At 32.9% G+C, this 25,163-nt stretch overlaps 1 protein-coding gene across 1 annotated transcript in view; it reads left to right on the top strand.

Moving 5' to 3' along the window:
* KCNQ5 (potassium voltage-gated channel subfamily Q member 5) overlaps positions 1 to 25,163 on the top strand; it is a 628,906-nt gene that overhangs the window by 599,224 nt on the left and 4,519 nt on the right. The window contains exon 12 of the mRNA XM_074310500.1: positions 18,209 to 18,340. Within this exon, the coding sequence (XP_074166601.1) occupies positions 18,209 to 18,340 (132 nt within the window). The remainder of the gene's footprint in view (positions 1 to 18,208; positions 18,341 to 25,163) is intronic.

Below are 25,163 nucleotides of genomic sequence, written 5' to 3'. Positions count from 1 at the left end.
GAAAGAGAAAAAAGTAGTCCCTCCTCTCAAGGAGCTTACATTCTAATGGCAGAGACAATATGCAAAAACAACTATATACAAAAAAGATATATATAGGATAAATTGAGGGTAGTATTAGAGGGAAGGAAGACACTAAAATTATGAACTGGGAATGATTTCTTTCAATATCAGAGGATTCTTCCTTTAAATGTTATCTAAGATGCTTTTAATTCAGTAGCTTTAAATTTCAAGAACTTTTCATTTTAGACCTTTAATTGATGCTTTTGTGACTGATTAACATTTTATTTGTTGTTTTTAAAATGGAACATATCAGTTCGGTTTTGAAGGGTTTTTTTTTCTTTCTTTACTTACTTCCAATGACATCAGTATTACATTTCATTCCTATTTCACTATGGTTTGTGGTTTCTTTTTCTCTTTTTTAATCTAGATCTATAATTTCATCCCCAGAGAAACATCCTAAGAGAGGAACTTCCTCTATCAGTAAGAGGACTTAGAAAATTGCCCAATGCATTGAAAGATCAGGGTTACATAGTCCAACTGTGTCAAAAGTAGTTCTTGAACTAAGTAAGGTCTTCCTGAGTCTAAAACGAATTGTCTTTCTATCCATTAGGGCATAATTCTTCTTGTGTCATTTCAGCCTAGTAAATAACTATTGTTTTTAAATTTTCCTTCATACCCATGTCTCAACCTCCATGTCATATTTCACCCCTATTTATCCAATCTAAAATAAAAAACATCCTTTTGTCACATAATGAATGACCCACCAATTAGTCAGTTCCAGAACAAAAAGGACAGGTGACCCTTTAACAAGGAATATGAAATCATAGTTTCTCTTATCTATGAAAGCACAATCCCAGTGTTAATCTGCACTCAAGTTTTATATCAGATTTACCAAGTTAGGGAAAGTAGGGGCAAAAAAAGGGCTGCTACAAACATTTTTGCACATGGCAGTCCTTTTTCCTTTTTTATGATCTCTTCAGAAAAGGCATTTAAAGACAGCACAACACACGCTTTCACTAAAACATAGAATATAATTTCTGTCTAAAAAAAAGTTTCTTTTTAGGACCGTTCTAATAAATACAGGATAACTCAACTTCTGATACACTATAGCAGAAAGGTTCAAAAGACAGAAATCTTGAATATAATATAATACCTTATTCATACTTTGAAAACTTTATAGATAGATAGATAAATGAAAAATAGGAAATAAAAGGGGAAGACACTAGATTAAGAGGGATTAGGAAAGGCTTTCCTACAAAAGATATGGTTTTAGTAGGGGCTTAAAAGAAACCAGCAAGCAATATTAACTAGAGAGAGAAAATGTCCAGCTTTGTGAGATAAAGTGTCTTATTGAGGAACCTAAAAGAGATTAGTGTCACTGTATCACTGTGTCACTGTGCTGAGAAGTAATATATAAGAATACTGGGAATGTAGACTAGGTTAAGTTATACAGGAGTTTGAATGTGATTCTGGAAGTGATGGGGAGCCACTGGAATTTACTGAGTAGGAGGGGTACCATAGTCAGTCTTGTGCTTTAGGAAAATCTCTTTGATGGCTGAATAAAGGATGGATTGAAATAAACAAAGACTTGAGGCAGGCAGAAGCACCAACAGGCTATTGCTATAATTCAAACATGAGGTAATGAGGGACTACCCCATAATGGTGACAGTGTCAAAGGAAAAAAGAAGGCAATTTGAAAGATGTTACCAAGGTGAAATCAGCAGGCCTTATCAACAATTAGATATAGATAGGGTTTTAAGATAGTGAGCAGTCCAGGATGATATTTAGGTTATGATAGGGTTATTTTGTTCTTCAGAATAAGTCTAAAGAGTTAGCAAATAAAGAAAACAAATTTATGATGGAAAATTATACATATCATTGAACTGCATATATATATATATATATATGCATATATATATGTATGTATGTATAATGGATAAAGCCTCAGTCTTAGAGTCCTAAAAACTTAAAGTACTGCTTCTAGCACATACTATCTATGTGATTATAAGCATAGCACTTAAGCATTCAGTGCTAATGTGCCTTATTATTGAATTTCTATATTAAAAGTCATCCAGTGATATCACAAGTCTAGCAAATGAACTTGATATTTATATTAATATAAATATACCATTGACATAATTTATAATGAGATAAAAAATATAATTTGACTACTCAAAAAAATTAAAATCAAGTCCCCTTTACTAACAAGTTTCTTTTTTAATTCTAGCAGCTTTATTTAAATGTTCAACCTGCTTTCAAATAGATCTTATTTTATTATTATCTATTATCAAATAGATCAAATAGATCTAAAGCTTCTAGTCACTTTAAGATTCAATCCAAAGTGCCTTCCTCTTAAGGATACATAAATTTGCCACCTCCTTTTACAGAGATTCATAGCATCACCTCCCCAATCTCATGCTCCTCTCTGAGAACAAATGACAAACAACAAGATGCATGCATATAAGAAAAGAATTGTCCAATTTTCAGAGAAGTAGGAAGGGAGGTAAAGGAAGGTGATTATAAGTATAACCACGCAGATTCAGGGGAAAAATCCAGTTTAAGGTTGATGAGGGAAAAGAGGACAAGATCTAGGGAAATCAAAAGGAACAAAAGAATAAGGGGACTCATGAAGTGATAGCCCTAAATAGTTTCTTTCTTTAATTCATTCTTTTTTAAATTCAAGTATTCTTGTAAAAATGACTAATATGGAAATGTTTTACTTGATTACCCATGTGTAACCTCTATCTGATTGCTTACCATCTCAGGGAAGGGGAAGAGGAAAGAGGGAGAGAGAAACAGAATTTGAAACTCAAAACTTTTTTTAAAAAAAATGTTTTAAAAATTACTTCAACATATAATTGGGGGAAAATAAAATAGTATATATTAAAAAATATTTTTTTAAAAAAGAAAGATTGTGAAAAGCAGTGGACTTGCAGGACTGGAGGCAGACAAATATCCCAATTTTCAAAAAGGGAAGAGAATGAATTCTGCAAACTATAGAACATTAATGTTCATCTTGATTACTAGAAAAATTAAATAATATTAATGAGCTGATTAACAATAAAAATCTATCTATTTCTCCATTCAAATAATCATATAATTTTTGACAAGTTGAAAGGTTATATTTGAGGGCCAAGAGAGATTCATCAGAAGTTTTATGATAGGTATGGCCAAACTCTGTTCAGAATATGCTGGGAGGATTGAAATGTCTATTGTACATTCCCTCTCCCATTAATCCAGTATATATTTTATTCACTTATGAAAATAGCCACTATATTCTCAATCTTTAAACTACCTACTGACCTGGATACTGCACATCAGCCTCTGTTACACTATTCAAAATCAACTTAAGATTGTATGGTTATAATGATAGTTCTGCCCAGTGCCCAGTTTCTTCTCAGTTGGAGATCAAATGTTAGTATTGCTTAAAGCCTTCTTGCTGTTCTTATATGGAGCTATTTTTGCTGAGCAGAAAATAAAGAAGTGTGAGCTCTGCAGTATATATAAGTAAACATATAGCTATCCTTCAATATAAAGAATCACGGCATCTCAGAGTAGGAAGGGACTTCAGAGGTCATCTGGTTCAACTTTAGCAAAAATCCAAATCTGAGCAGTGATCATGCATCCAGACATTGTTCAAAGATCTCTAAAGGAAATCCATTACCTTCCAAAGCAGACTATTCCACTCTTGAATAACTCTAAGTATTAGATTTTTTTTTCTTTAAATTGAACCTAAATATGCTTCCTTTGTAATTTCATTTACTGTTTCTAATATAACCTTCTAGCTCCAAGCAGAACAAGTCTAATGCTGCTTTCATGAGTCTTTATATACCTGAAGATAACTATCTTTTCCTTGCTAAATATTCTCTTTTGCAGACTAGATATTCTTAGTTCCTTCAATTAACCTTCATATTTCATGATGACATTTACTGTTCTTTTAGGAACTTGATCCAACTTATAAATTTAACATATAACCATTAATGACTAAGTGTTGCTTTTGGTCATCTAACTGTCTCTCTTTTTTTCTCACAAGAATAGCTTTAGGGACATTGTCAAATGCTTTACTAAAATCTAAGAAAAAAAGTATTCTACTGACCTACCAGGCTAATGACCTTGTCAGAAATGTAAATGAAGTTAGTATGGCATGACCTGTTCTTGAAAAAGTTATGCTATTTCTTTAAAATTATTCTTCTATTAATCATCACAATAATGTTATTAAGTTTTTCCACCAATTAAGATGAATACTAATGTCCTACAATTTACAGAGTCCACTCTCTTCCCATTTTGGAAATTGGGATAATATGTTCTTGTCTCCAGTCGTGTTATCCCTTGCTTTCCATAAAAAAAAAAAAAAAAAAAAAAAAAAAAAAAAAAAAGTCTTTTTATTATGTCACTCGTCATAATTGCATTGAATCTTTTTTTCATGGAAAAGAAAACCCTCATAGAAAATCTGCATGGTCTAGCAAAACAAATTCCCACATGTCCATGTACAAAAATGTATGTCTCATTCTGCCTCCTAAGTTATCACCTTTCTAAGCAGGAGGTCCATAATTTCATTCTCAGTCCCTAAGACCCATGGTTATCATAATTTATTGTTCTTTATCAGAGCTCTAAAGACCTTCAAAGATGTTTCTCTTTACAATGTTGTGATTTTAAAAAGAGATCTTGACAGTTTCCTCTAACATTGTCCATTTAATCAGTGCTCATGGTATATAACATTTCATTAAATTTATATGCCATAATTTGTTTAGCAATTCTCTAATACGTAGAGCCCACCCCTCCTTAGTGTAAAGTTTTGGGCTACTATGAAAAGAATTGTAGGAGAATATGAGATGTGTTTTGCTTTTGTTTAGTCTGAATCTTTATGATCCCATGGTTTTCTTGTTAAAGATATTTTGGATGGTTTGCCATTTTATTCTTTGGTTCGTTTTACAGAGAGGAAACTGAAGCAAACAGGGTTAAAATTATTTGTCTATCTTTGCAAATGTGAGTTCTTTTCCTCTTTATTTAATTCCTTTGAGCTACAGACCTACTGTAGGTGTACATAATTTAGTGATCTTTGGGGCTTTCTAGAAAGGCTAGACCAATGCACAGCCTCACCAATAGGGAATCAATGTGCTTTTTTTCTGCATTCTCTCCAACATCCATTACTCTTTTCTCTTTGCCTGTCTGATGAATGTGATGTAGCTCTTCAGAGCTGCTTTTAATTGGCATTTCTACAATTGTTAGTGATTTGGAGCAGCTTTTCATATGGTTGATAGCTTAAATTTCTTTCTTTGAAAACTGCCAGTTCTCTGACTATTAATCTCTTGGAAAATGGCTTTTATTCTTATAATTTTCAGTTTTTCAACATTCCATTCCCTCCAAGCATGGACCTATTCTCTCTTTACCCAAGAGAGGTAGAAATGAAAAAAAATCAATTTTTTGTTTGTATAACTTTTCTTTAAAAGTCTCAATTCATTTTGAACTTTACCCCTGTTGATACTATTCTTATTCTATTGTGCCAGCTTTGCTATTCATCCTCTTTTATTTGCCCTTGCTGCCATCTTTTTTAAAATCTAAGATGGTCCTATGTATTAGTTTCTGCCTCTTTAGAAAAATCCTTTTTCTTCTCATTTGTATCTTCAGAATTTCCTTTTTGATACTTTTCCATCCTTTCTGAGTTTCCTAGGTTCAACATTGGACCTAAAACTGTAAGACCTATGTTCAAATCTCAGCTAAAGCTCAATTAAGCTGTATGACTACAGGCAACTTAATCAGTTTCTCTGAGAGTTTCCCGAAATGTAAATAGGGACACAAATACTTGCTCTGCCAATCTAATAGGTTGGTCTATCTTAAAATAATATATGAATTTAGTTATTATAATTAACAATATTTACTTAAAATATTTATTAAGGCTCTACAATGGTGGTTCATTTGAGTTTCTCACTAGCAAGTGAGTTAACCAATCCATTTTCTCTGTTCTATACAATAAATAATCCTCTTCTCACAAAGTCATGATTTTTTTAAACCCTCTTCCCTTTTTGTCTTGGGAAGAGAACTTCCATCAATCTGGTTGTGCAAGATGGAAGCAGTTGTTGTTTGTCCTTCATTTTCAAAGAGACTAAAGATCTCACAAGTTATTTCTTGATTTATGCTTTTAAGTGAGGCAGAGTTGTGCAAAGCAATCCTGGCTCTCTCTTTCTGAGTCATTAAAGTCCAGTGGCAGGACAAAAGTCAAGACAACTAGTGCCTTCCTGGAATGCAGTAGATAACCTTGGCATCTTTGATGTGTGAATATGTTCTAAGCCAACCACATTGACTGCTTCAGCTGCCTTCATGTCCACTGGAACAGACTGTTCTCATCTGTCCATTCTGCCAGGGGAAGTCTTCATATGCTAGGAATAGACATCCCCCTAATAGGTTTGACACCCATCAGTTACCCTAACCTGGTTTTGCCTGCTTCCTGAGGTGATTTGCCAGTGTATGGCAGCAGCCTTTCAGAACCACAGGTAAGAATTGAGTTCACAGGTGAACACCAAAGGTGAATGAGCTCTGCTAAAAAGGGCTCAGATCACTTCCTCGTTGTGTGACCCTGGGCAAGTCACTTAACCCCAAATGCCTCAGCAAAAAAGTAAAATTTTAAAAATAAATAATAAATAAAAAGGGCTCAGAAAGCCCTGAGGTTTTTTGAGAGGTGATAGTCCTCCCTGAACACACCATACATCCCTATTTGACCCCAGACCAGTCACCCTCCCTCTCTGAGTTTCAATTTCCTTATCTGTAAAGTGAGGAGGTAAGATTTGACATCTTCTAAGGTCCATTCAAGCTCCCAATCTATGATCCTATAAAACTATTCAAGACTATAATAACCTAGCTAGATTGTGTTTGGTACTGGCTAGATAATACCATTCACTGGCTTATGGCCCTCATTCACATGTAAACCTGGCACTTCCCTAAAGATAGTCGCTTTGCTTTGTAAGTACTCAGACTGTTCAAAATGTAACCTTTTTTTTTTTTTTTTTTAAACAAGTTAATGGGTACAGAAAGTACTCACATGCAAGCCTTTGGAGAGGGCCCAACAGGGACATCTTTCTGCCAGAAATCAAGGCTATCTCCTAACTTATACTGTCCTGTTTGAGGCTCCATAAAATTGATGGGCAGAGTTGTTTTGTTCCCATCAGTCTCTGATATCTTAGAGCTTTTCTTAGGAGATGATGGTTACTCCCCAAAGTACCAGATTACTGCCTACCTGGCTTCAATTTCTGTAGCTCAGCTGCCAGCATTGATGTCATTAATTGCCCCATCTCCTGTGCCCCCCCCCCAACCAACATTGATGTCATCCATGGCCATCAATCTCTTGTAGCTCAATTCCACTTTAGCTCCCACTTTCTGTGTTTCTCATTCCATATGACTCCAACTCTTGCAATATAGCTTTTTCCCCAGAATTCAGTCTTCTGTTCTCCAGCAGATGACACGTTATCTCTTTTCCACAAAGGAGCTGATCATTTCCAGCCAACCCACTTGGAGAGACTTTTCCAAAAATTCTGGGGGCTCTCAAACATATATATGGTCTCTGAGGTCCCTTCCAGCTCAATATCTATGGTGCTATGAGACAAGGAAGGAGTAGCTGGGTAGCATAGTGGATAGAGTATGGGGCCTGAATTCAGTTCAAATCTAGTCTTAGACACTTACTAGCTGTGAGAATCTGGGTAAGTCATTTAACCTTATTTTTGCTTCACTTTCCTCATTTGTAAAATGAGCTGGAGAAAGAGAGGGCAAACCACTTCAAGTATCTTTGCCAAGAAAAATTCAAATGAGGTCATGAAGAGTTAAACACGGCTAAGAAATAACTGAACACATGACACAAGAATTACACAAGATTCTACAAGTAATTACCTAGGAGTCAAATTGCACCTATAAATCAGTGTCTCCATTCTTTCAAAGTCTGCTATAGATACCTGGATCCCAAAGCTTCATCTTTACAGGCAAAATTTCTCTTCCTATTGCTGCAGTAAATTAGAAGTGTACAACAAGAACAATATATTTCTGTGTATGTCTTTTTCTCTCTTCCCTCTTTAATTTTTTTTTCCTTTGCTCAGAATTCTCATGCAAGTTTACAAATTCTCAGCTGTTTCTACAGCTATTTTTCTGATTTATGATGAGTCTTTTACACCCTCAAGTGGTGATGATGGGGTACTTCATTTTGCTGCCTTTTGAATGCTTGTTTTTTTCTCTCCCATCTTTTATTTAGCAGTTACTATGGAGAGCAGTACCTTCAGTTAGTGAAGATCTGAGTTCAAGTTTCTCCTATACCCATATTTTTGGTGTGAGGTTTGGTTTTAGAGACTCTCGATATCCTAGCCCTATAAAGAGGCAAAATGAAATGAGTTACAGTCCAATGATGCCTCTTTATTCAACAGCAAGACATGAATGAAAAATATTTGAAAGTAGCTTTACTCTTTTTTCTAAAATTAAGTACTTCTTCAAATAAATGAGGTTATTAGTTGATCCCTCTGGAATTTATTGTAAATTAACAGAATGTTCAAATTCCTTTTAGCTACAAATAAACAAATAAAAGATCCCAGAGCTCCCTTTCCCTACAAAATTAACAACACATTTTTGTTTTGTTTTTAGCAGCATTGTTGCTCAACAAAGCTTTGTCTTGAACCTCTGATGCGCTTCAAGAATTGTAAAGCACAACTAAAGATTTAACTAAACTTAGAAATGAAAAAATTTGGCATAGCCTCACCAGAATGTCAAAGTCCCCCTGTTCTACCCCTGGGCAAAAGTGATTCTTTAATCTCGAATCCAACACCTATACATTGCATTTAAGAGCTTTAGACAGCCCTGCTCTCCCAGAGCTCATGCTGGGATTTCAGCTCTTTCTCCAAAGTCTAATGGGGGAGATTGCGTTCCACACAATGCAGTTTGTTTGACTGTTCTGAGATCAAGGGACACCCACTCAGTTTCCAATTCTTTACTATTACAAAAAGTACTTCTATGAATATTTTTTTTCCTAGACAGAAGGAAAACTTGAAATCTGAAGAAAAAGAAAGGAATCTAAGAAATGGCTTATCAGTCTTTCTACTCTTGCCCTCTCTTTTCACATAGTTGACAGATTGTTCAAGTAGAGAAAGTTGAATCTGCTGTAATCAGAGTGACTTCTCATTTTATCCCCTTCTTCAAACTTGTATTGATTGTTTTACCTTTGTTCAAACAAATCTAATACTATCTGACTACACAGATGACTGATTCTGAAATGACTTCCTCTTTAGTAATCAGTCATTTCCTGAATGTAAAGATATAGTCAGTTTTAATTTTTGTAATATTGTTTGCTCTTCATCATGTTCAACATATTCTAATTTCTTTCTTAATGCTATTTTTTTACCTCACTGCTACTTCCCATCATGCCTTTCACTATGCAATATCTCAATATCCCATGAATATACCTCATTACCTAGAAGTACTATTAGTATTCATATATCACAAATTATCATTACAGTAATCAGAATTCTGAAGTTTTTCACTGTTTTCTTTTACATTATTGCCTTGTGCTATCATGAGAAAGTAAGCATGATCTAACATACGATCCTACCCACCTCCTGACTGAGGGCTTATAGACTCAATTTGGAGAATGAACAAACATATTTGTACATGGCAATATGGCAGTTTGTTTTGTTTAACTGTACATATTTGTTACAATGGTTTTATTTTTTTCTAATTGGAAGTTGAAGGTAGGATATGTCCATTTATAAATAAGACTTCTGACCAAATGGACCACAATTCTTTCAGTGCTTTCATTCCTTGCTCCCTAAATACATTTTCTAACATCATTTCCACCATCATCCCCTAAATTTATAGAAATGCTACTTAAAACCAAGAACTAATGGGGAAAGTAGCAGGGGCAATGATAATGGGAAGAGTGGCTGAATCTGCTCAAATACATGCAGAAGGGCTCCATGCTGGAGATCACACAACTTTAAAGGAACAAAAATAAATTTTCAACATGTCTTGGGAAGATTACAAAAGAATGGAAAAGATAAGAGTTAATATTGTTAATTGACTGACCTACTTAGCTTACTAGACTGATTATAAACTTTCACACACTATACAATACAATCAATTTGGCTTATTTGGTCTTCACAAATGGCATTCCAACTCTCTTATGTTTGTCTTTGTACAAGCTGTTCCTCATACCTGAAATTCATTCCTTCCTTAATTCCATGACTTGGGATCTCTAGATTTCTTCAAATGCTACCTTCTCTATCCAAGAAACTTAGAAGAAGCTATTACCTCCCCACCCACAAATTTCCCCATATTTTTATACATATTTTCTATACTACATTTTCTATTATTATATTTAATATTGCATATTATATATCCATATTTATTATATATGTGTATATATGTTGTATGTGTGTGTATATATGTGTATATATATATATATACTGTTATCTTGCTCAGTAGAATATAAAGTCCTGTAAAATTTTTGTTTCATTTTTGTCTTTGTAATCCCAGAGTTTAGCTCAGTGCCTGGCATATAGTGAGAGATTAGTACTCACATTTTGATTAAATAGATTGGTTAATTGATTAAAGTACCAATTAATATAACTACATCCCCATCAATATAAAGCTTATTTCTTTTTACACACAACATCTGGCCTTTTTTTATTATTGTGAAAAGTCAGTCAGTCAACAAGCATTTATTAAGAGCTATGTGCCAATCACTGTGCTAAATGCTAGGAGAGATAAGCTAAGACCCCAAGATGATGTAAATAGTTTAATAGCCTATTTCCAATCTTATCCATCTAAAAAAATTAATGATTTATATGTTATATGTCTATACATATACATGCATATATATGCATATATTTAATACTAGATTGTTAAGAAATAAATTATTTTTTTAATTTTCTTACTATATTTGTTCCTCCTAGCCATTGTATTGAATGAAGTTGAAGAGAACCAAAGCTTATATTGATTTAATTGGGAGCATCTTGTCAAATTCTTTAGAGAATTTTCCTTCTTCAATCTCTGCAACATATATGATGTAATTATTTTCATAATGGTCTTTCCCCCCCCCAATGGTTCCATGAAATAAAATTTACTGCTTTAAATCATTTATTCACTTTTCTATGGCCTTTGAGGCATACTTCTAATTGGCAGATACTTCTTTTATCCATCTATAGTCAAAGCATCAATATGTATATGGTTCAATTCTTCTAAGTGTAGAGCAACTTCTTGATTATAAGAATGAATCACTCCTTAAAAGCTATTGTTGTTGAATCATTTCCGTTGTGTTCTGCTCTTTGTGTCCTCATTTAGAGTTTTCTTGGCAAAGATACTGTAATGATTTTTCATTTCCTTCTCTAGCTCATTTTACAGATGAGGGAAATGAGGTAAACAGGATTAAATGATTTAACCAGAGTCACAGAGCTATTGAGTGTCTGAGATCAGATTTGAACTCAGGAAGATGAGTCTTCCTGACTCCAAGTCCACAATTCTATCCACTGCTGCCCTATTTGGTACTAGGTTGTCAAGAAATAGTTTATTCTTTCCATTTTCTTACTTTAGCTCTTCCAAATTGATATTTGATGGTTTGTGACTTTTTAGTGTAATTAATATAATTAATCGCTAGAGTTTGAGGAATAGAATGGGGTTAGTAACACTAGATCAAAGATTATTTAAACAAGGGGAGAAGAGGAGGAATAAAGTATAAGACAGAAAAGTAGGAGGAAGCCAAATTATGAAAAGCTCTGAACTCACAGCCAGAGCTTAAGATACAAAAGTTTTGATTCATTGTAATTCTACTTATGATTCTACCTAAATTATTGGATCCTGCCCCTTTGATATTTGCTGGGGAGAAAGTAAAGGTGGGGAGAAGGGAAAAAGTGGTTCTGGAAAATCCACTGTAGATTTTGATCCCAGGGAACTCCAAGGGCTCATTCCACTGTTGAGAATATGACTCAAAAAAAAGTCCAAAAAAACCCCAAAAACCACAGCCCATTGATACCTAGGTTTTTACTGAGATTGCCTATAATCTATAGCAGAAGTACCAATTACATAATTCCCAGGTCTTTGAGCGGAAATTAAAATATGCTCATTTGGATATTTAAATGTCTATGAAGTCATTAAAGTTTCCAACAAGTCCAATATATTCAACAAATTATCCTCCAGCTTTTCCTTCTTCCTCCAATAAGGAGAAATCTAAGATGAAACATTCTCAATAATTCTCAGATTTGTTGGTCTACAGATCTCTTTATACACTTAAAAACTGAGAATCCCAAAGCACTCTTGGTTCTGTGGATTTCATATGTATAAATGTTATGTAATATTATTTATAATACATAATATAATTCATATATTTTCATATATATATAGATATTTGCCATATTATAAATTAAAATCAATAAATTTTAAAATGTTTATTAATTCATTTAAACAAAAATACTCATATGTTAACGCAAATACATCTGGGAAAAACAAATATATTTTCCAAACAAAATTAAGTCAGAAGAATATTTTTGTTCTACATATTTTTATACATTTCTTTAATGTCTGCTTAACAGAGAACAAGGGATTTCCATCTGCACTCAATCTATTGAAAGATATTTTTTGGCTAAAGTATATGAAGAAAATTCAGCCTTACACAGATAGGTAGTTGAAAAAGGAAAAAGTATCTTAAGAGGTAAATAACATATTGGCATTTTTTCAATGTATTTTATTTTATGCATTTATTTTAAATAGTATTTTATTTATTTATACATGCAAAGATAGTTTTCAACACTCATCTTTGCAAAATCTTGTGTTCCAAATTTTTCACCCTCACCTCCCTTTTCCCCCCTCCTTAAGTAATGCAATATAGGTGACTGTATAACTCTTCTAAACACATTTCCATAGTCATCATGCTGCACAAAAATATCAGATCAAAAGAAAAACAAAAACAAAAAAGGAACAAAAAAAAAAAAGCAAAAAAAAAAAGGTGAAAATCCTTTATTCTGATCCACATTCAGTCTCCATAGTTCTCTCTCTGGATACAGGTGGCACTTTCTTTCACCTCCTTGATGTTATGGTCCTTTTTGAGAATGAAAGATAAATAACAATCATCATAAGTCTCTTGGAATTTCTTTGAATCACCTCACTTTTGAAAAGAGCCAAGTCCATCACAGTTAATCATCACATAATCTTCTTGCTGTGTACAATGATCTCTTGGTTCTGCTCATTTCACTTAGCATCAATTCATGTAAGTCTTTCCAAGCCTCTCTGAAACCAGTCTGCTTATCATTTCTTACAGAACAATAATATTCCACATTTATATATCATAATTCATTCAGCCATTCTCCATCCACTCAGTTTCCAGTTCCTTGCCACTACAAAAAGGGCTGCTACCAACATTTTTGCAAATGCGGGTCTTTTTCTTTCTTTTATGATCTCTTTAAGATACAGATGCAGTAAAGGAAAGTATTTTTTTTTAATTTTTATCTCCTTGGATGTTCTAAAACTCTCAACACCCTGCAAACCACACACTTTGAGACTCACTGCACTACATGAAAACCTAGCTTATAGCATACACCTTCCTGGCACACTCCCTCTGTAGCATAGCCTAGAAGTATAAATCTCTTTCTTCTTGATCTTCTCTGGGAAAACCCAGAGAATCATCATACTCTGTAAGCAAGTCTAAATTAACAGAAAATTAGCTACTTTTATAAATCCATTCTGTTTTATCAAATGTAATTAACTGAATCAGAAGATTCCTACTTCATTCAACCTCTCTGGACTCAGTTTCCTTATCTGTAAAATGAGAGTATTGAAGTGGATCCTATAAGATATGTTTTAGTTCTAAACCTAAGATTTCTATTACCTACTTCATAGACTCCAAAGAGATAATGTATATATAAATACTTTTGCAAAATTTACAAGACTATAGAAAGATCCATTATTGTCATTATCTCTTAGCCTCCTTTCATTCCCACCTCCAAGAACAAGAAAAATTGTTCTATTTCTATCTTAGAATGGTTAGTCCTTAATTAGTAAGTCTGCTTTATATGTTCAGTTTCAAACATTCAAAATATTATGAATCCCATGTTTAAGAGTTTAGTTTTGATAAATCAATGTGGCAGCCTATGCCACTTGGGAAGCCAATATTCTATGAAGCAATCAGACTGGTGGCCCATTAGACATTTTAAAACCCATTTTGCATATTTTTCATCATCTTGTCATAAAGAAATAATAAAAGCTGCCAGCTTCATGGCCTTACATTTGACATAATAATATTGATCACAATGATTAACTATGGGCTTTTTTCCCCCTTAGTCTTGGCTAGCTTACAGACAGTAAATTATGTGCAATAAAAATTAAATTAGCTAATGTTTTTATATGAAATATTATGACTAGGTGATAGCTTGCAGCTTAAAATAGAGCAAATGAGGGCCCACTAGTTTTCATGGGCCATGGCACTATAGCCTCAGGCCATTCCTGCTCCTAATATTACTGTTTGATGACATGCAGACTCCTAGGCTTGTGGCCCTCAGTCAGTACAATCACAACTATTAGAAAACTTCCTGGAGTCCATTTTTCAGCTGTTTTATGATGGTTACCTGACCCACAAATGAACCAAAAGTTGAACAGGTTTCTTTTTTTTTTAATTATTGGAGCCATAAAGAATGGCCTCCCTAAATTCCCTCTCTGACCCCAATATAGATGAGAAAGAAGAAATTTACAGTTTCTCCAAGAATTTTGAGAAGAGCTTTACCTGTACAATTAAGATCAATTCAAATAAAAATGTACATGTTAAAGAAAAAAAAAAGTTGATATATTCCAAATATAATCAAAATCAGGTTGTTACTACAAAAGTTAGAAAAGAAAAGCCAGAGAGACAAGAAAGTAGTATGGATTAGTGGATTGAATGATGAATTTGGGAGTCAGAAAGACTTAAGAATTGCCTCTTCAGATGTTAATTACCTGTTTGTCTAAAATGGGAACAATAACAGTATCTACATCCAATAGTTGTGAGGATCAAATAAGATTGATATCTATATAAAGTACTTTGAAAATCTTTAAGCATTAAATAAATATCAAGTATCATCATCATTACCATACCAAAATAACAAGATGCTAAATTGAAACAAACTATCCTTCAATCAGTTATCTTCTAATAATTGTCATCTATTTAAATCTTTCTATAAGAAAAAAAAAATCCAAGATAATAGGAAAAAATAATGGGTGGGGAAGAGAATGGATAAAGAGATACAAATTATAGAGAAACACCTGAATGTACACTACGTTTTCAGGGCTTCAATGTGAAAACAGCATTGAGTTACAACAATTTCTCTGTTATAGTAGACAAAGGAACAAATGGTTTATCAAAAAAATGTATTAAATTGAAAACAGAAGGACTGCTGTATGGTTTTCTGCACTCTGGATCTCTCCTCTCTGATTGGCAATTAGCTATATAGAGTATATCCATTTTAAGATCCTAGAAGATCCATTTTGTATTACAAGTTTCTATATTTAAATATGCTTTCACAAGTACATGTGTACATGTGTGTACACATCTGTGTGTGTTTATGAGTGTATACATTTCCTATGGATAGGTCTGTTTCCTGTGAGTTTTTCTTTCAATCTGCTTTTTTTTTTTAATCTCCCACCTTAATCTTCGAAAGCTTTTAGGAATTTTTTTTAAAAACATAAGTAGCCATGAGAGGTATCATGCTGTAATAGAGCCCAGTTTCTAAAACTGGTTCACAAATCCTCGTGGGATTTCATAAATGAATGCAGGGGTCACAAAATTATGATTTATTATCTAAATGTTTTATTTGAGGGCCCACATAAAAAATTTCTCAGATTAAAAGGGACTGTGAGTGGAAAAAGTTTTAAGCCATGTAGTATAGTAGGGGACCAGCCTGGGAGTCAAAAATGCTTTGCTCAAGATCTGTCTATCATAATTCTAACTTTGTGACCATGGGCAGGTTTATCCAATCTTATACCTCCTCTGAAATATATGTAAGGGGAGAGGAGTGATAGGGAAAGAAATTATAAGCCTAGATTTTTTAAAATATAATTATATTAATATATTATAAAAATGTATTGACCCACCACATAGTTGTCTTTAGCTGGGGTTGGAGTGGGGTGTTCCAGGATTACCTGGAATCAGGAAGATTTAAATTCAAATGCTACCTCAGACATTTATTTACTGGGTTTATTTATGTGACTCTGGGCATGAAACAATCTTTTCTATTTCAATATCACTCTCAGAATGATAGGAATAATAGTAACACCTACTTTGTAGGCTGTTGTGAGGATCAAATGAGATAATATATGTAAAGCACTTTGCAGATTTTAGAGTATTATTATTATTGTTCTTATGAAAGGAGATATATATTCTTTAAGGCATTTTCTCTAAGACTAACAATAAAACAGAATCCTGAATATACACTTGCATTTCAGAAATTGGAAACTAGTTTATAAAGGTCATCTCAACCACAGAAACAATTTCTAGATAGATGCTATCTCTAGGAAATGAGTCTGGACCTCTGAACTTTCCTAATCACTTAGGGGAAAGCAGTATTGTATTTTGGCTTTAATTTTATTTTATTTTTGGTTTGGGGTTTTTTTGCTGAAGCAATTGGGGTTAAGTGACTTGCCCAGGGTCACACACTAGGAAGCTAGAAGTGTCTGAGACCAGATTTGAACTCAAATCCTCCTGACTTTGAACTCAGTTCCTCCTGACTTCAGGGCTGGTACTCTATCCATGGCACTACCTACCTGCCCCCCTTGGCTTTAATTTTAAAAGTATATCTAGAGATTTCTAGATCCTTTTACTCAGGTTTATTTTTTTCCTATAGAATCAAAAGGTGGCAGATCTAAAATATTTAATCCAATTAGTCCAAATTAATCTTAGTCTCCATCATATATTAGGTTGAATGCTGGGCTTGTAATCAAAAGAGATGAATTCTGTCACTTAAAGTAGCTGCCACCTTGATCAAGTTATCTAATTTTTCTGGGTTTTGGCTTTTTCATTTATGAAGTGAAACTAACAACATTTGAATTGTTATTCTTGTTTGTGTATTTGAATATTCACTTTTCCCAGAGATTTCATTGCTAGACATATACCCTAAGGAGGTCACTAATAAAAAGAAAGACCTCATATTATGTTAAAGTATTTACTGTACCACCTTTTGATCACAAAGAACTAGAAACACTGTGAACCACTGGTAAATAGCTAAACAAGTCATGATCAGTGACTGTAATGAAATATTATAGTACCATAAAAAATAATGAATATATAGGAAAACATAGGAAAGCATGAGAAAACTAATGTGAACTAGAAGCTCTGGTTCCCTTAAATCCAATTCACATTCAAGTCAAGACATCATCCTTGCGATATTATTGATCTTCTTTGAGAACAAGGGACCAACAAAACAATCAGGAAAATTATATACATTGACTGTTGTTGTTTTCAGTATTGTCCTTGACCCCATTTCCTTCTCTAGCTCATTTTATAAAGTAGGAAACTGAAGAAAACAGGGTAAAAGTGACTAGGTCACATAGCTAACAAGTATCTGAGGCCAGATTTGAATTCAGGAAAAGCAAGGCCCAGTACTCTATCCACTATTTCACCTACCTGCCCTACACAATAACTACAACAACATAAATGGAAAAACAACAGCAAAAAAAGGAAAATGAATGGTGTAAATTATAATGAAGACTGGCCCCAAACAAAAGACATGAGAAAGGGCCATTCTCTTCTTCCCCCACACTAATCCTAGTTTCTTAGTAGTATGGAATGTTACATATAATATCAAACTATTTCTGGTTAGTTAGATTTAACTGTGTTGGGGGTTTTTTCTAATTAGTTTTTTTTCTTTGTGATAAAAGATTTCTCCCTGGGAAGCACGGGAAGAGGGCTATATTGGAAAATGTAGCTGATGGAAAACAAAAGATATAAAGCAAAGGTTATTTTTTAGAAACAATCTTGTGAAAAAATTTTAAATAAATAATTTATTATATTTTTTTAATGATGTCTAGACAATTTAGAAAAGACCCCTAGTACTTTAGGGACCTCTTATGGCAAATTTATGGAAGGTCATAGATGAAGATCCTCTAGTCTCCACACTAATAAGATCACAGCAGTATTGCAGTTAAAACTGTTGATTTTTACACCAACTTCAATATCTTCTTTAACCAAAAAGATTCAGAATCATTGGCAATGTATTTCTTTTTGCAGAATTATGAAGTTTCATGTTGCAAAAAGGAAGTTTAAGGAGACATTACGTCCCTATGATGTGAAAGATGTCATTGAACAATATTCTGCTGGACATCTGGATATGCTCTGTAGAATCAAGAGTCTTCAAACACGGTAAGTAATGGGTCCTTTACCCTTTTTTAGTTTAAAAATGCATATGAACTATCCCTGAGATTTCTTCCTCAGGATAAAACAATGGCCACACCAACCATCCCTATTAAAAGTCCTACTAACCTGGTAAATTCTACCAGAATTTTTGTTCTAATGATATAATCCACCTTCAAAAAGCCTGGGTCATATCAACCCCACAGTGAAATACCAGATGATGTTGTAAGTCCTTTTTAAAAAAAAAAAAACATTTATTTGTAGTAACAAGCTTCTTAAGATGATATAATAATCCATTTAGCAAACACTGATCAAGTAGGATCCCATGTACCAGGCAGGCATTGTGCTAAAGTCTGGGAATACAAAGACACAATGAAAAAATATTCCCTATTCTGAAGCATGAAATAAGACTTCCATTCACATAGAGACAGCTCTATCACATCTAAGAAGGAAAGTATTGTCAAACTAATATTGTTGAACATTTAATAAGAGATCACCCTTATGGAATCGGTGTCTTTTTTGTTTATAAAACACAAAATAGAAAGATAATTACTGCCCTAGAATAGCATACAATCTGACTAAATTGAGGACAAAGCCTTCTCTAACAATTTCTCTATTGCCAGAAATGTTAGAAGTAAATAAATGCTTCACTAATTGGTTGAAATAAATTTATCCATGAAAATGTCAAAGACATTTTGGCCCTGTTTACTTTCAACCAAAACATCTTATCAAATCATTCGAAGCATTAGATAACTCAATACTTTGTTGAAACAAGGCCAACCATTCAGACAGATGGACTTCTCTGATCAAAGACCTCCTACAAACAAGAACCAAGCATTATACAGGATGTGATAAAAGTCTTGGTACAGTTTTAAGCTTTAAAACAGAAAACTTTGGGATTCCCTGTATTTCTTGCATAACTCCTTACCTAGACAAACACACAAAAGGAGCATGAGAATAACGCATAATATACTTTTTTTAAGTATTTATTGATTAATTTTCTTTTTTTAATTAAAGCTTTTTATTTTTAAAAACATATTCATTGATAATTCTTTGACATTAACCCTTGCAAAACCTTGTGTTCTAATTTCCCCACATCCTCCACCCACTCCCCTAGATGGCAAGTAGTCCAAAAATATGTTAAACGTGGTAGGAATATATATTATGATTAATTTTCTATATTCCTTCAATAATTCAAATATTTATCTCTTACTATGTAGAAGAAGAGTACTTGGGTGGTACAATAGTTAGAATGCAGCACCTGGAGTCAAGAAAAATTATCGTCCAGAGTTCAAATCTGAGCTCATACTGAATGACTCTGGGCAAGTCACTTAACTGTATTTGCCTCAATTAAGCAGGAGAAGGAAATGGCAATACATTCCAGTATCTTTGTCAAGAAAACCCCAAATAAGGTCAGAAGAGACACAACTGAAAACAACTAAAAAACAACAACAAATGTATAAGAAACTATGTAAAATACTAAGCTAAGAGCTATGGAAATTTAAAAAAAAAAAAAAATGAGATAATTCCTTTGCTCTCCAGCGCTTAACTTGGTGTCTGAAACATAAGTGCTTGTTGATTGATTTACTGATTAATTGAGTAGAGAAGTTTACAATCTTGCAGACTAAATAACTTGGCTTTGGATAAGTATAGCCTTCATGTCTTGAGTAAAACAAAGTTGAGATGATTGTCCAGGCAATCCAGTTCCAACTCCGAGTAAGTCAGAAGCAAGTTGTTGTTTTTAACATGGATAAAATTCACCTAGAATTAAGTTTATTTTATTTTTTTTCTTAATAATAGTTTTTTTTTTAATTTTCAAAATACATGCAAAGATAATTTTCGACATTCACCCTTACAAGACTGTGTTCCAAATTTCTCTCCCTCTCTTCCCCCCTTCCCCTTCTAGACAACAAATAATCCCATAGAGGTTAAACATGTGTAATTTTTCTAAACATATTTCTACATTTATCATGCTGCACAAGAAAAATCAGATCAAAAAAGGAAAAGAAAAAATGAGAAAGAAAAAAGCAAGCAACAACAAAGGTGAAAATATCATGTTGTGATCCACATTCAGTCAAAATTATGCTTATTTTAGTTCAATAAACATTAAAATATACTAGATGTATGAGATGTCAAGCAGACGGAGAGGTGCCAAAATCAATCCAATAATAATAATAATAATAATAATAATAATAACTGGTATTTTTTTTTTGTTTTTAGATTTTCAAAGCATCTTACATAAATAATCTCATACAAACTTCACAAACACCTTGTGTAGGAGATACTACAGGTTATTATCAACCTAACTTTATCTTGAGGCCCAGAGAGGCTAACCCATGATCACACAGCCAGGAAGTATTAGAAGTCTTCATAACTCCAAGACCATGCAAGAAGATATTGTTTGTCCTCAAGGAGCTTGTGACCCAGCAGCTATTCTAATTCTTCACTTTATGTTGCCCCTGGTTAAATAAATCATTTTAAGCTTTTCTTTAAAAGAATTTGCTCTCTAGTTCCTAATTTTTTAGGGAAAAATCAATTTTAATTTTTAGGGGAAAATTTAATTTTTTTAATTTTTATATTGAAATTTTTTATACTATAAGGAGAGGGGGGAAAAAGTTTTTGTGGCACCAAATCATTTCAACCTACATATAAAATCACACATAATTTGCCTTTTCCAATACAGAATATAGTTATAACCTTAATTTTAATAACTTTTTAAGGTATTTCTAAAAATGATGGATCTGTGATCTCATTATTAAGAGTATTCACACTATTGACAACCATGAAACATTAAAAACTATGATGGTGGTGATAGTGATTTCGTAGCTCTTTAAGACTTTCAAAATGCTTTTCATTACAAACTTCCTGTAAGACAGAAGGAACAAAGTTGTTAACATAAGATAGTTTATTTTATAGCAGCTTTACCCCACATGTCCATATTTTCTTGTTGTTCCTATAATTTTATTAATGTAGAAAATTCTTGACATGAAAATTCTATGCAAGTAATCAGCAAATTATTTTTTTCTGAGACAATCAGGATGAAGTGACTTGCTTAAGGTCACAGAATTAGTAAATGTCTGAAGCTAGATTTGAACTCAGGCCTTTCTGACTTTAAGGCCAGTTCTGTAGCCACTGAGACACCTAAGTGTCTTTTAAAATAAGTAATGAATAATTTAAACCCTTAGTTGTCAGAAGCACAAAAAAATGTAAAGACATGCTCCTGTGTTAGAGGCAGGGCTTGAATTACATGTCTTTCTGACTAAGGTTGGTTGTCTATGCACGGAACCATGTCACTTCTCATCAATATAGATAGATAGATAGATAGATAGATAGATAGATAGATAGATAGATAAGTGCGTAGGTAGGTAGATAGATAGATAAGGGCCCCAGGGTACCAACCCTGAAGTCAGGAGAATCTAAGCTGAAATTCAGCATCAGACACTTAATATTGTGTGACGCTAAACAAGTCACTTAACCCCAATTGCCTCAAAAATAATAATATATATATATGTATGTTGTTTGGTCAGAGAGCTTGAGGATTTGGGAGCTGAGCTAGATGTACTGAGGGAACTTTGGCTGATTAGGAATGTCAGGTCCAGAAGGGGGGGCAGGGACAGTGCTGGCTGGAAGCACTTTTTAGAGCTCTTGCTTTGGGGTTCCAGGTCAAAGGGAAAAGCTGAAAGGAAGCTAGGGGTACCATCTACTCATCCTTATATTATAAGTGCTTACACTAATAGTTTTCATTTAAAAAAAAAAAAAAAACTGGCAAAAGAGAACCCAATCGTAAAAATTTACTATGGGAATAGGATTCATCTCTAGAGAAGGACAATGAAGTTTAAAAAAAAAAAAAAAAAAAAAGTAAAATTAAATGACTACCTGCCCAGGAAAAATTTGTATAACTCAGAAATGGTTTTAAAAATCAAATGAGAGAAAATGAGGAAAAGCAAAACATTAAATTAAAACCATTCAAGAAAAACAAGTTTATGAAAAAAAAAAAAAAAAGTTAACCAACTAGAAAAGAAAATAGAATTTTTGGATTTTTGTTTTTGTTTGTTTGCTGACAGAATTGGGGTTAAGTGACATTCCCAGGGTCACACAGCTAGGATGTGTTAAGTGTCTGAGATCACATTTGAACTCAGGTCCTCCTGACTTCAGGGCTGGTGTTCTATCCACTGGGCCACCTACTTGTCCTGATATAGAGTCTTGAAGAAGAAAATAATTCTTTGAAAATTAGAATTGGGGAAAGGGAAGCCATTGAAGCTATAATAGGCCAAGAAATAACAAAACAAAATATAAAGAATAGAAAAAAATAGAACAGAATGTGAAACATCTTATAAGTAAAATAATAGATCTGGAGAACAGATCAAAAAGAGAAATTAAAAGAATAATTGAATTACCCAAAAGCTATGACCAAAAAAAGAAGATTGATATAATAAAGCAAGAAATAATCAAAGAAAATTGTCCTGGAGTGAAAGAACATGAGGAGAAAGTAGAAATAGGAAAAAAAAAAAAATCTACCTATCACCACCTTAAAGAAATCCTTTTTGGAAAACACATAAGAATATTTTTGTCAAATTTTGAAACCTCCAGATCAAAAAGAAAATTCTGCAAGAAACAAAATATACATTAAAAGAAATTTAAATGTGCTGGGGCTACAATTAGAATTGGACAGGATTTATCAGCAGCCACAATGAAAGATCACAGGTTCTGGTAATCAAAAGAACTAGGTTTATGGCCAAAAATATTATATCTAGCAAAATAATCCATAATATTGAATGAAAGAAAAAGTGGATATTCAACTAATTTGTAGATTTTCAGGAATCTGTCTCACCCAAATCTGAACTTAATAAAAAATTTAACACATAGGAATGAATACCAAATATAAATTTCAAAAAATTCAACATAGACAAATTGTGTGATGTGCATGGAAATGTATACCATATGTTTAAAAATGACATCAGTAATTGGATAGCTCAAAAGAAAGACTGGGGCAGAATTAAGTATGATCTGGCTCTAAAAAACAAAATTATCTAAGAAAAGCTAAAAATAGAAATTATATCATATGAAATAAGGCACAGAAGAAGAATTGACACAGAAGCATTAATGGAGAGGGAGGGAAGACTGGTAGTTTTGAAAAACTATTCACATTGGGAAGGGTTAAATAGGCAACACTATATATATATATATAGTGTTGCCTATTTAACCCTTCCCAATGTGAATAAAGAAAAAAAGAACAAAGTAAAAAGTGCACAGTAGAGAACAAAAGAATAATTTACAAAGAAGCAAATAAAATATGAGACAGTCATAAATATAATTTCTTCTATCATTATATATGCTTTCTTGAAATGGAGTTATTGTTTTATATTTTATATATTTATATATATATATGTATATATATATATATATATATATATATATATATATACACACACACCAAGAAGGGTATATATAGCACCCTCCAAAATCTTTAAAGCAAAAAGGTGAAATCAAGAAAAATGAGTAAATCTACTTAACATGTGTAAATTAATGAGAAAAGGATAAAGAATAAAGTGAGGTCTAGAAGGATGTTTAGATTAATGGGAATGAAATAATGTAGATTAAGAAGAATGAAATTAATAGAAAAGGAAAGGGTGTGACAAGTAATAAGGCAAATTAAGAAATAGAATTAAAGTAGAAGAATTAACCTAGATAGGAAATAAGACAATACAAATACTACAACAAGGATCAGGAATAGAATTTATTAGAAAAAAAAAAAAGAAAGTAGGACTAATAATCACTGATCTTAGACAAAGTCAAACTTAAGGATTCAATCAAGAGAGAAATCTACATTAAATGTCAGTCATATTAATATTCTTTTAGATGCATATTTACATATGAGTAAATGTGCATATATATGTCTGAGCATATGTAGATATGTATATATGTCTGTATATACATATTTTGTATACATATATATTGGGGAGGAGGTCTATGAGGAGATTAATGTGTGTGTGTAAATATATATATACATCTGAGTTTAACTAGACTGATTAAAGGGGGAAATGAAAGAGGAAAAAAAGAACAAAGTAAAAAGTGCACAGTAGAGAACAAAAGAATAATCTACAAAGAAGCAAATAAAATATGAGACAGTCATGAATATAATTTCTTCTATCATTGTATATGCTTTCTTGAAATGGAGTTATTGTTTTATATTTTGAATCTTCTCTGATATTCTGCTGAGCACATGACAATGTTCTGTTTTGTTCTATTTTGTTTTATCTTTCTTTTCTTTCTTTTTTCTATTGTTTTTTTTTCTAAAAAAAATTAATTGTTGTTCCATCATGATCAAGGAATAATGTTCACAATACATGATACAAGAGAATAATAGTGTATGCACTATTCAGCTAATCAAGGAAAGAGATGTTTTTATATTAGACAAGCAAAAAATCGTTTACTGGATGCATACTTATTTCACACACACACACACACACACACACACACACACACAGTGATTATTCTGGTCCTATTTATCAATCCTTTATTTCTATGTAAAGTTAACTCTTGTTGCAGATAGTATTTACCTTTAATGGAAATTAAAAAATTTGGGAAAAAAAAGACAAAATTAGAGTAGTTGACAGGAAATATTTCATAATGATTATGACTTTCAAGAAGTGGAATGAAATCAACAGCTAATGGGTTACCCCTCTTTGGAAATCTTCAAGCAAAAGTTGGACGATCAATAAGGAATAATGGTTGGTGAGATTCTTGGTTGTAGATGGGCTAGACTTTGGAAGTTTCTCTAGTTCTTAGAGTCTATGTTTCTGGGACTGTCATCTGAGAACCAATTCGGCTA

This window comes from Sminthopsis crassicaudata, chromosome 4 (genome assembly GCF_048593235.1).
Source record: "Sminthopsis crassicaudata isolate SCR6 chromosome 4, ASM4859323v1, whole genome shotgun sequence".
NCBI lineage: Eukaryota > Metazoa > Chordata > Mammalia > Dasyuromorphia > Dasyuridae > Sminthopsis > Sminthopsis crassicaudata.
The sequence above is the reverse complement of the archived record's forward strand: the minus strand, read 5'-3'. Positions and strand labels throughout refer to the sequence as shown.